General features: G+C 41.4%; 1 protein-coding gene across 6 annotated transcripts in view; it reads left to right on the top strand.

The window, feature by feature from the left end:
* LOC125452474 (bcl-2-associated transcription factor 1-like) overlaps positions 1 to 12,840 on the top strand; it is a 72,438-nt gene that overhangs the window by 23,192 nt on the left and 36,406 nt on the right. For all 6 annotated transcript variants that reach the window (XM_048530938.1, XM_048530935.1, XM_048530937.1 and 3 more), the window contains one exon: positions 1,080 to 1,820. In XM_048530938.1, coding sequence (XP_048386895.1) covers positions 1,080 to 1,820 — 741 coding nt within the window. The remainder of the gene's footprint in view (positions 1 to 1,079; positions 1,821 to 12,840) is intronic.

Below are 12,840 nucleotides of genomic sequence, written 5' to 3'. Positions count from 1 at the left end.
CTGCAGAGTCCGAGTGCGTAATCCAGCTGGCATTGATACAGCAACTATCTGGCCATTGGAATATCTGGGCCATTGTCTCCAATTCTAGGCACCACACATAAGAAATGATGTAAAGACTTTTCAGCAGGTGCAGAAAAGACTTAGAGGAATGGTTCCAAAATGAAGGATTTCAGTAATATGGAAAAATTGCCAAAGCAGAGTTTGTCCTCCTTAATGGAGAATGTGTAGAGGAATTTTTGGAACGATGGTCAAAATCAGGCAAGGCCTAGACAGCACATAAGAGAAACTGTACATGCTGTAGGATGGTTTGTGAAGTAGTGGTCGCAGATTCAAGATGATTATAATGAATGAATGGTTTTTATTCACACATTTTACTGTAAGAATGCAATAAAATACAGCAAAAAGCTTTCATTTGTCAAGATGATCTGGTGCCATTTTGAATAATTTAAGAAGAAGGAAAAAATATTGAATGATAACATAAGGGAAAACATATTTTATGCTGCAAATTGGTAGGATCCAGAATGCACTGCCTGAGAAGTTGGTGGAGGCACATTTTGTTCATGATTTTCAAAGCAGGATTTGGACAAAAATCTGGAGAGAGAGAGAACATTGCAGATAGAGGTGGGACTGGTTAAATTGTTGTGCAATGGCAAAGACCCTCTATTTGTTCTGCTTTTTTTTTGCTATTACTGAATTAATTCTAAACTTGATTTGCTAAGTTCTGATATCTGTGATGAAAATTCATCTTGATACTTTTGATCATTTTGGTTTTGACCTGATTTGAGAAATTGGAGTTGCCAGTAAATCATAAAGCATAGAAATTAGACCAGATGAGTCAAAGAATTCCTACAAGTAACATTAAATTATATTTTGAAAAGGAATTTTTTTTAACTTGCCTGCATTTTTCTTGTAGACTGAAAGCTTGAGAGAAGTGATGATTAATCTTGATTTAGGAACATCTTGTTCTTTAACAGACACTAATTCCTGTTTCATTAGCAATCAATCTTTTTAATAAGCAAACTTTAAAATATGCAAAATTTTTTTTGTTGAATTTCTTATTGTTTTTATCTTGTAAATAGGTATGCCGAGGATGAGGAGAATAGGACCTTTGTGTTGGACAGAGGAGATGGAAGAGAGAAAGATACCCAAAAAGAAAGAGGACTGGAGAAAGATAAGGCAAGGGGGAGGGAATGGGGTGATAAAGGAGTAGACTATAGTAGTTCTAAAGGTGAGTACTTTAGAAAAGAAGCCGAAAAAATGCCATATTTAACAGAGTCCCCCGAAAGACACAGACAGTGTGTTGTGGATGCAATATCTGATGAATTAGATCATTACAGACCTAAATATCAGTACAGTGTGACCAATCAAGCAGAGAAGGAAAAGGGTTATGGAACAGAGTCCCGTTGGGATTTTGACTATGAAGAGAGTAAATATAAAACAAAAATTGTAGTCAAAGGAACAAAAGACCATGAAAGGTATGAAGATGAGAGGTCTTACAAATTTAATGTGGCTAGCTTTTCATCTAGTGCAGCAAAAGAGAAACTTAGGGAAGAAGACAAGTATGCAGAGAAAAAATATGAGGAAAGAGCAGCACCAAAGAAAGAACCTGTATCACCTGAGCCAGTGAAAGGCGAAACATTCAAAGAGCTGTATGATCCAAGCTCCTCACTCCCGCAGCAGAAGAACACAGATGTTCGAGAAAGGGACAAAACGTCTTTCACAGAGGAAAGTCCACCCAGAATAAAACCTCTAGCTGCTACATCCTGTCAGCCTGAAGTGAAATTGAAAATGACTGCACCCCATTTTGAAGACTCTGTACGGTAAGTTGCTGCTTTTTTGTGTTGTTTGTTGAATTTGCCTTTCTTGTTGATATATCGCTTAGTTGTAGATGCGATCAGTTTATTCTGTCCTTTTTATATCTTGTTTGCAATTGAGATTAGTAAAACTAATTGATTATAAATAATGTTTTTGAATGACTTAATAGTGATCGTTTAAAAAAATCATTTTGTACTTAAAAATGTCACAAATGAGTACCACGTGTTCACAGTAAAAACATATGTAATCTGTTGATTTTAGGTTTGAATTATTCAACACCTTTTGTCTTTGCCATTCAACTCTGTCTCTTATGACACAATGGTATAATCCTTACCTCTGGGCCAGAAAGTTGGGATTTAAGCATCTCTTGCCACAGATGTATCACAACATGTCCAAACAGGTTGATTAAAAATATTAAAACAAAAATTGACAGAGCTTCTAAGAATTTCCTGGCTTGACATGTCAAAAATTACTTGCAGACAAATTGAGTTAAGTTTGAAATCTAATGGGTACAGAATTGGTCAATCATAACATCGCAATTGTAAGAATGATCATGGCTGAACACTTGCCTTTCCCTCCTATCTCACAGCCCTCAAACCACCTTACAGACATATCATCTCGACGATGTATGAAAAGCAATAAGCACCAAGGACCAGTATAGGGGAACAGAATTGGCTTGTAAAAATCCTCTCTGACTGGCTTTGGCGAAGGGTGTCTCTTCAGGAAGTTGAGAGTATTTAGATTATTTTTTCATAAAGAGAATTATCTCCTTTATAGTGTGATTTTGGCTCTGGTTAGGTGCTAGTGCACTTCTGTTTTTGAAGACCACAGTCAACAGTCAGTGGTGTGTTTTGGAGGTTCTCAATTGTCAAAGGAATGGAGAACTGCTAAGCTAATGTCTTCTGGTTGTTACCAATCTGCAAAATTGGAATTAGCTATGCATAGGAATGCTATTTAGTCATTAGACCTTTTGGAACAAAATGCAGTTTCATTTCATTTAGAAAACATGTCTTGTGTCAAACAAGACTTCGGAAGGCATCCTGATCCAATGCAAATGAGTGTTGTTTCACAGTTGTTTTGATTTTATTAAATGATTTAAAGAGTCTAGTTGTAGTAGCAGAGCTTATTTTGCTCATTTAGTGCAGAGTTGTGAATTTAAATTGCACTGTGGGATAAATGTGAAATTTAAATTCAGTATATTAAGTAAACCTGGAAATCTAATTTCAATAATGGTGACCACAAAATTAATGGATTGTTATAAAACTATAAATGGTTTGCTATATCATTCATGAAAGGAGACCTGGATACCTTTACCTAGTCTGGCCTATATGACTTAGGGAGACAGTGATGGTGGCGAAATGATAATATCCACAACCCTAGGTTAGTGTTCTGGGATATGGGTTTGAATCTCAGCACAGCACATGATGACATTTGACTTCAGTGAAAGTCCGAAATCAAACAAAATGCTGTTTTAATGGCGACCGTGTAACTACTTTTGATTATTATTTTAAATAAGTTCTGCCTCTCTGATGTCCTCGCTGATTTCCACTTTCCATGAATGAATGAATAATTCAGAGAGGCAGTAATGGTGAGAAACAAAAGCCCTTCATTGCTTCAGTAAATTCCCCTCATAGATTTTCATTTGCTGATAGTACTGGTAGAATTTTTAGATTAACAGAACACCTTCAGTGGAATGCAAGGTGTTGTTTGGAAATATTCTGGCACGTCTCATGGCCTTCTCATAAATTCAGAGCTGTGACTTCCTCAGGATAGTCATACAGAACTCGTGTCCAAAGAATTGAACATTTTTTTTTGGTGCAGACAAGTTAGTATTGAAGAATGTAATACCAGACCTGGAAATATGTATGCAGCTTGACAGGGGTTCAGACTGGCAAATGTAGCTGTGCAGTTAACTTTGGAGTAAAATATACTGTAGATGCTACTTTTTATTTTCCCTTCAATTGAGAAACAGCAAAGAAGTAAATGTAGTGTATTCTCATGTGCTGATGGAACAGGGAAAGTTTACCTGCTGTATGTTTGATTTGTCCAGTTCTTAAAAATGTAATCCAGTGTCGAAAGATCTTTTCCAGTTCAGGCCTCCTTACTTTAAAGTCATGATATATTCGTACTGAGTCTTTCTGCTTCATTTTTCATTCTGAGATCTATTGACATATGACTTTTAAGATCGTTTGATCAAAGTGACTGCAATGGTGACATATCATTTCTTCCCAAATGATGTGTTTCTCATATTGACCTGGTTATCTGGTGCAGGTCAGACATTAACCTAGACATCCAGTGAGTTCAGTCCACTGTGATACAGTGTGGCCCTTCTTTTTCTATCCAACACCACTGGCAATTTTCAAATTTTGTTATCGATCTTGAGACAGATGACTTTCAAAGAGAGATGAATTTCCCAGTGACCATCTTGGTGGATTGCACAGTGACTTGCATGAGCAAGATCCTGGCTTGGAAATATATTGGCATTCTTTCACTCACTGTTCAAAATCCTGCAATTGTCTCTGTAGTAGAATTGTAGGTGTGCCTACCTTCAAAGCACTGCAGCAGTTCAAAAAGGCAGTTCACTACCACCTTCTCCAGAGCTTATGGGATGGGTAATAAATGCTGGCCAAGCCAACAAAGCCCTTATCCTGGGAATGAGACAAGCACACTCATCAACTTAGGTTAGTAGACAACTGATATGTTAACCTTCTGAAGAAGGTTTCCCATTTTAACTTGCAACCAAAAATCCACCATTCTGTTTATATATTTCTACTGTATTCTAAACACAAGTTTATATCCCTGCTGAAAATCACAAGCTGCCCTGGAATTAGCAAGATCTCTTCCTTCTGACCATCCAGGGTGAATCTTGCAGAACCTTTTCATTTTTAAAAAAAAATTAATTCCTCTTCACTCAATCTTCTCTGCTTCCAAGGTACTCTCTGACTTGGTTTCAGCTCTCCACAACCCTTGTTTCTTCACTGACCTCCTCAACTTTTCACTTGTTGATGGACTGAAAAGTAGTCCTTTTCCTTTGCCTAGCATTGTAGCACCTGCTTCGGACTTCTTCAAATCCTTCATTCTGACTGCCAGAGTCTGAGTTCAGACAGCAGTAAGGCCAGTCAGCACCTTCCTAGTGTTCAATTGTTAAAGCATGCTCCTTATTTTAAATAAGTTTCAGTTCAAATATTTATCTGCATAACAAGCAGGTGGCATGAGTTTGTTTCCAGGTAGACTTGGCATGAGATCAAATGGGCTTCCTCCTGAGTCAGCACATTCCAAACCTGCAACCACTACTATTTAGGGCAGCAGATAAAGCATCCTGACATGGACATGCATTGCTCCTTATTCACTGGGTCAAATTCCTGCAACTCCTTTTCAAATGGCATTGTGGGTATGCCATATGAACTGCAGCAGACCATGAAATCAGCTCGTCACCACCTTCTTGAGGGCAACTAGGAATAGGCAATAAATGCTGGGCCTGCCAGTGAAGCTCTCATTCCCATGAATGAGTTAGGAAAACAAAATTCTCTCTCCTAAGTACTGTATTTTAGTTTGAATTAAAGAAGATAGGTATCTGAGTTAGGAACTGGAGTAAACCCTTCGAGTCTGCTGTGTCATCCAGTAAGCTAGTGGCTGATTTGTTACACCACATTCCTGCTTAGCTCTAGTAATCTTTCACACCTTTTATTAACAAGCACCTATTTACCTTTGTCTTAAAAAGATACAAGGACTCTGCTTTCACTGCCTTTTGAGAAACTGCTTTAAAGACTCAGGAACTTGTGAGAAAACATTTCTCCTTTATCTCCCTACCTTTAAATGAATGGTGCCTAGGTTGTAGAAGTGTCTACAAGTTCCTTTCCAGTGTGAACTCTGTCAAGACTGCTCAGGACCTTTAAGTTCCAATCAAGTTGTCTTTTATTCTTTTAAACTCTAGTGGATCTGAGTCTAGCCAATCCTTTCCTCCGTAAGACAACCTTGTCATTTCAGATATTTGTCATAGAATTATAGAGATTTCCAACACACAGAAAGGCCTTTCGTGACTTATCGTGTCTGTACCAGCCAAAAATATGCACCTAAATATTCAAATCCCATCTTCCGATACTTGGCCCATAGTCTTATATGATTTGACATTGGAAATGAGCATCTGAATGCTACTGAAATGTTTTGGGAGTTCTTGCGTCTATCACTCTGAGGTAGCAAGTTCCAGATTCCCACCACCCTCGGGGTGATGAGGTGTTCCTCTCATCTCCTCTCCTGCTCCTTACCCTGGTCATTGATCCCACCACCAAGGAGAGAACTTCCTCCCTGTCTATCATATCCATGCCATACACTATTTTATACATCAGAATTGTCTCCCTTAGTCTCCTCTGCTCCAAGGAAAGCCGCCCCAGTTTATCCAATCTCTCTTCTTAACTAAAACGCTGCACCCTAGACAATACTATAGTAAATATCCTCTGTACTCCCTCCAGTGCAGCCCTATTCCTCTTAGAACATAGATTGCAGATTTGCACACTATTGTAGCTGTACTATGCTTTTATACAGTTCCAGCAAAACCTTCCTGCTCTTAAACTCTTGGCCTCCGCTGATAAAGGCAAGTGTCTCATTTGTCGCTTTCCCCACTTTATCTCCCTGTCCTACTACTTTAAGGGATCAGTAGACATGCACACCTATCACTCAGCCAGTTCTAGATCTAATTAGTTAAATTTCCTTGGATTCCATGGGCTCTTCACTATCAGTCTTCCTTGTGGCACCTTAACAAAAGCCTCACTGAAGTCCAAGTAGGCTACATCAGATATGTTGCTCTCACCACACACTTGGTCACTTCTTCAAAATATTCAGTCATGTTGGTCAGATATGACCTCCCCTTAACAAAAGAATGTTCTTGATTAATCCCTGCTTCTCCAAATGCCCATTTGTTCTGTCCACAGACATTTTTTCCAATAGTTTCCCCACCACTAAAGTTACAATGACTAGCCTGTAGTTTCCTGGTTTATCCCTTCTCCCTTCTTGAATAAAGGTACCAGTTTTATTCTAGTCAGCCTTCTCTCTGAACTGCTTCCATTGCATTTTTCCTTTAGATCAGGAGACCAATACTGTATGTCATACTCCAGATGTATGCTCAACCAATGTCCTGTTTAACTAGGGTATAACCTTGTTACTTTTGTATTCTATTTCCATTGTGATAAGTAATAAAATTATATGAACTTTCCTAATTACATGCTGTAACCTTTTGAGATTTCTGCACAAGGAAGCACCTATTAGACTCTGCAGACTCACCAATTAGATATTTTTGTTCTATATTCTTCCAGATAAAATGGACAATTTTACATTATAATCCCTTCACCATTTTGTCCACTCACCTCATCTCCCTACAACCACTTGTAGCTTAGTTCTGACCTATTCACAACTTAATTTCCTATCAATCTTTGCGTCGTCAGTGACTTTAACAACCATACCTTCATTTCTTCATTTGGTTCATTTACATAAATTGTAACAAGTCAAGATATCAGCACTATGGCGCATTTCTCATTACTGCTTGCCAGTCAGAAGATGATGCATTTGTGCCTCCTGTTAGCTAGCCAGTTTTCTATTCGTGCTAATATGTTACCGCACACCATAAAATTTTATTTTTTTACACTAGCCTTTATGGCACCTTTATCAAATGCTTTCTGGAAATGTAAGTTTCTCTTTATCCACAGTATGTTACTTCCTCAAAAAACTCCACTAAATTGGTTAAACATGGATTTCCCTTTCACAAATTATTATAATCAGGCAGTGTCCACCTTCAACTTTTCTAAAGTATCTCTCCGAAACATCTTTAATAATAACTTGTATCATTATTCTGAAGGATTTGGGAAGGATTTTAAGCTAAATATCCTGTAGTTTTCTGCTTTCTGTTTCCCCTTTTTGAATAGAAGAGTTACATTTACTACTTTCCTGTTTAATAGAATATATCTGAATAAGGGAACTTTGGAAAATTGAAAGCAACACATCAACTATCTTTTGGATACTTGGGAGGGAGGATGTAAATAGGCAGGTGATGCACCTTCGCCGGTTACAGGGGAAGGTGCTGTAGGGTTGTGGGGAGGTGTTCGGGGTGAAGGAAGTGTGGACCAGGATGTCCCAGAGGGAACGGTCTCTGCAGAAGGCGGACAAGGGCAGGGAGGGGGGGTATGTGTCTGGTGGTGGATTATCGCTGGAGGTGGCGGAAATGACATCTGATGATCTTCTGGATGTGGATGCTGATGTGTTGGTAGGTAAGGATAAGGGGAAACCTATCGCTATTGTGGGAGGGAAGAGAAAGGGTGTGGGCAGAAGTGTGGGAGATGTTGGACCTGGTTGAGAGCCCTGTTGACAGTGGAGCTGGGGAGTCCTCAGTTGAGGATTAAGCTCGACATTTCGGAGGCTCCCTTGTTGAAGTTGGCTACATCAGAACATATGTGAGGGAGACGGAGGACCTGAGAGAATGGGATGGAGTCTTTACAGGAAGTGGGGTGTGAGGATGTATAGTCTATATAGCTGTGGGAGTCAGTGGGTTTGTAGTAGATATTAGTGGACACTCTATCCCCAGAAATGTTGAGGAAGGGAAGGGAGGAGTCAGAGATAGACCAGGTGAAAGTGATGGCAGGGTGGAAATTGGAGGTGAATTTGATGTTTTCCAATTCCAGGTGAGAGGGAAGCAGCACCAATAATATCATTGTATCGGAGAAAGAGTTGTGGGTGGAATGCCAGAATAGGACTGGGGCAAGGAATATTCCACGTAGCTGTTGAAGAGACAGGCATAACCAGTGCCCATGCAGGTACCGATGGCAACCCCTCTTACCTGAAGAAAATGGGAGGTGTTAAGTGAAGTTGTTGAGGTTGAGGACACACTCAGCCAAGCGGAGCAGGGTTGTGGTGGGTGGGGATGGTTCAGGTCTTTGCTCCAGAAAGAAGTGGAGAGCCCTAAGACCCCTCCTGGTGGGGAGTGGCCATGTAAAGGGTTTGCACCTCTGTGGTAAGGAGGTGGTGACTGGAACCTGCAAACTGAAAGTTTTGAAACCGGCGTAAGGCATCAGAGGAATCATGGATGTATGTGGGCAGGGAACAGACCAGAGGAGAGAAGACTAAGTCAAGGTAGGAAGAGACGAGTTCTGTGGGGCATGAGCAGGCTGAAACAATGGGTCTGTCTGGACAGTATTAAAGACCCTGAACTACCTGTTTCTTGCCACTTTAATGCACCACCCTCTTCCCTGGGCAACATCTCCATCTCTGGCTTGTTGTAGTTTTCCAGTGAAGCCCAACGCAAACTAGAGAAACAACACCTCATTTTCCGCTTGGGGACTGTACAGTCCTCTGCACTCAATATTGAGTTCAATAATTTTAGGCCCTGAATTCTTCCATGTCCCAGCCCCTATCCCACACACCGGGCCTTTTTATCATATAGCCTGCCATTACGCACCCTCTGTTGTTAGTCACTAACAGCCCCCATTAATAACTATTCACCCTCCCAGCCTGATCATTAGCAACTCCTTTATTTTTGGACAGACAAAGTTGCTGGAAAAGCCCAGCAGCAGATCTGGCAGTATCTGTGAAGGCTAAAACAGAGTTAACGTTTTGGGTCCGGTGACCTTACCTCAGAACTGATGGTGGCTAGGAAAACGTCAGTTTAATTGCAGAAAATAGGGAGGTAAGTGGGATGGGGAGTAAACAATAGGATGGGGTACAAAGAGAGAGAAAGTCAGTTGGACATAAAAAGGTTCTGAGGAACGGTCTCTGGATCTGAAACATTAACTCTGTTTTCTCCTTCACAGATGCTGCCTGACCTACTGAGCTTTTCCACGACTTTGTTTTTGTTCCTAATTTACAGCATCCACAGTTCTTGCGGTTTACATCAACTATCTTTCTCGCCTTTTCTTTTGAGAACCTAGAATGAAATCAGTCAGGTCCTAGGGACTTTTCAGCCCGCAATGTCAAGAGTTTGGTTAGTTTCATTTTCTGGAGTTCCTCCCTACCTTCAATTTCTTGACCTAAGATTGTGTCTTGGGATGTTACTTGAATACTCTGTATTGAATACTGTTGCAAAATACCTGTTCAATTCATCTGTCATTTTGTTATTAAGTCCCCAGACTTGCCTCCTGTCGAAGTAATGCTTACTTTGTTGGAATTTTCCTTTTTAATTGGAACGTATTTCAGTATTATATTCTGAAATATCCCCCTAAGTGTCTGCCACTGCATCTCTGTTGACCTGTTCCTTAATTTATCTTAAAGTCAGAGAGTCATGCAGAAAACAGACACTTTGGCCCAATTTGTCCATGCTTTCCCAAACTAAACTAATCCCATTTGCCTGTGTTTGGCCCATATCCCTCTAAACCTCTGCTATTCATGTACCTGTCCAAATGCCTTTTAAATGTAATATCTGTACCCATGTCTACTACTTCCTTTGGCAGTTCATTTCACTTAAGAAACACCTACTGTATGAAAATGTTGCCTATTGGATCCCTTTTAAATCTTTCTGCCCTTGTCAGTTCATTTTAACTAGCTCTGCTTTCATGCCCACCAGTGTCCATTTTCTTCTCGCCTTCAAAATTAATGAAACATTTCATGTTGTTATGATTGGCGGGGAGGGGTTGCAGGGGCAGGGAAGACATTTATCCCCATGCTCTGTTCAGAGATAATGGGAACTGCAGATGCTGGAGAAGCCGAGATAACCAAGTGTGGAGCTGGATGAACACAGCAGGCCAAGCAGCACCTTGGGAGCATAAAAGCTGACGTTTCGGGCCTAGCCCCGTCGTTAAAAAGGGAGAATGGGGTGGGGATCATGAAATAAATAGGGAGAGAGGGGGAGGCAGACCGAAGATGGATAGAGGAGAAGATAGGTGGAGAGTAGAGTATAGGTGAGGAGGTAGGGAGGGGATAGGTCAGTATGGGGAGGACGGACGTGTCCAGGAGGCGGGATGAGGTTAGTAGGTAGGAAATGGAGGTGCGGCTTGAGGTGGGAGGAGGGGATAGGTGAGAGGAAGAACAGGTTAGGGAGGTGGGGATGAGCTGGGCTGGTTTTGGGATGCAGTGAGGGGAGGGGAGATTTTGAAGCTTGTGAAGTCCACATTGATGCCATTGGGCTGCAGGGTTCCCAAGCGGAATATGAGTTGCTGTTCCTGCACCCTTCAGGTGGCATCATGATGGCACTGCAGGATGGACATGTCGTCTGAGGAATGAGAAGGGGAGTTGAAATGGTTTGCGACTGGGAGGTGCAATTGCTTATTGCAAACTGAGCGTAGGCGCTCTGCAGAGCGGTCCCCGAGCCTCCACTTGGTTTCCGCAATGTAGAGGAAGCCTCAACGGATCCAGTGGATGCAGTATACCACATTGGCAGATGTGCAGGTGAACATCTGCTTGATGTGGAAAGTCATCTTGGGGCCTGGGATGGGGGTGAGGCAGGTGGTGTGGGGGCAGGTGTAGCACTTGCTGCGGTTGCAGGGGAAAGTGCTGGGTGTGGTGGGGTTGGAGGGGTGTGTGGAGCGGACAAGGGAGTTGCGGACAGAGTGGTCTCTCCGGAAGGCAGACAAGGGTGGGGATGGAAAATGTCTTTAGTAGTGGGGTCGGATTGTAGATGGCAGAAGTGTTGGAGGATAATGCGATTTATCCGGAGGTTGGTGGGATGGTATGTGAGGACTAGGGGGAATTCTCTTTTGGCAGTTATTGCGGGGACAGGGTGTGAGGGATGAGTTGCGGGAGACTCGCTCAAGAGTGTTCTCGACCACTGCGGGGGGACGTTGCGGTCCTTGAAGAACGAGGACATCTGAGATGTACAGTAGTGGAATGCCTCATCATGGGAGCAGATGCGGCGGAGGTGAAGGAATTGGGAATAGGGGATGGAATTTTTGCAGGAAGGTGGGTGGGAGGAGGTGTATTCTAGGTAGCTGTGGGAGTCGGGCTTGAAATGGACATCGGTTTCTAGCTGGTTGCCTGAGATGGAGACAGGTCCAGGAAGGTGAAGGATGTGTTGGAGATGGTCCAGGTGAGCTTGAGGTTGGGGTGGAAGGTGTTGAAGTGGATGAACTGTTCGAGCCCCTCGTAGGAGCACAAGGCGGCACCGATTATAGTCATGCTCGTTTTCTGTTTGTCACCCAATTCTCGATCTGTGGCAATAAAATGAATGTTTTGCATGACTGGGGAGTCCAGAAACAATGATTAGACTACCGATACAGGGTTAGCCAGTTAGGACTGAGATGAGAATATTCTTTACCTAGAGAGTGAGGAACCTGTGGAATTCTCTACTACAAAAAGTGGTTGAAGCCAAAACAATGAATGTTTTCAAGGGAGTTAGATATGGTTCTTGGAGCTAAAGGGATCAAAAGATATGGGAAGAAAGCAGGCATAGGTACTGAGTTGGAAGAGTAGTCATGATTATATTGACTGGCAAAATAGACTTGAATGGCCTACATCTGCTCCCATTTTCTATGTTTTTGTGTTAATATATCATCTCCTGTCCTATGTGCTTCAACTTTGTCCACTAATCTCTTATGAGGCACCAGTTCAAAAACCTCCTGAAAATATCAAATACACCACATCCTATGGTTCTCTCATATGCATTCTACTCATTGCCTTCTCAAAAAATTCCAGCAGAATCGTTAAACATGATTTGCCTCACTACTGATGTAAGTCTGACTGGTCTGTAATTCTTTATTCTCTCCCTCACTTTTTAGATAACAAGGTTACAGTTAACACCCTGCAATCTGTATGAACTTTTCAAAGTCTAGAATTTTGGAAATTTGTCCACTGAGAACCACTTCCTTTAGTACTCTGGGATGTAGATTATCAAGTTCAGGTGATTAGTCAGTCTTTAACTCCCTTAATTTACCCAGCATCATTTTCTCACTAATAATGATTTTCTTTAATTCTGTCCTCTCACTTGACCCTTGGTGCCTTAGTATTATGCGGGGTTATTTGTCCACTTTTTTGTGAAAATTGAACCAAAGTATGTGTTCAATTTTTCTGCCATTTCTTTATTTCCACAATAACTTACCCAGTTTTTGACCATAA

The sequence above is a fragment of the Stegostoma tigrinum genome, chromosome 4 (genome assembly GCF_030684315.1).
Source record: "Stegostoma tigrinum isolate sSteTig4 chromosome 4, sSteTig4.hap1, whole genome shotgun sequence".
Taxonomy (NCBI): domain Eukaryota; kingdom Metazoa; phylum Chordata; class Chondrichthyes; order Orectolobiformes; family Stegostomatidae; genus Stegostoma; species Stegostoma tigrinum.
This window is presented reverse-complemented; position numbering and strand designations above follow the sequence as displayed.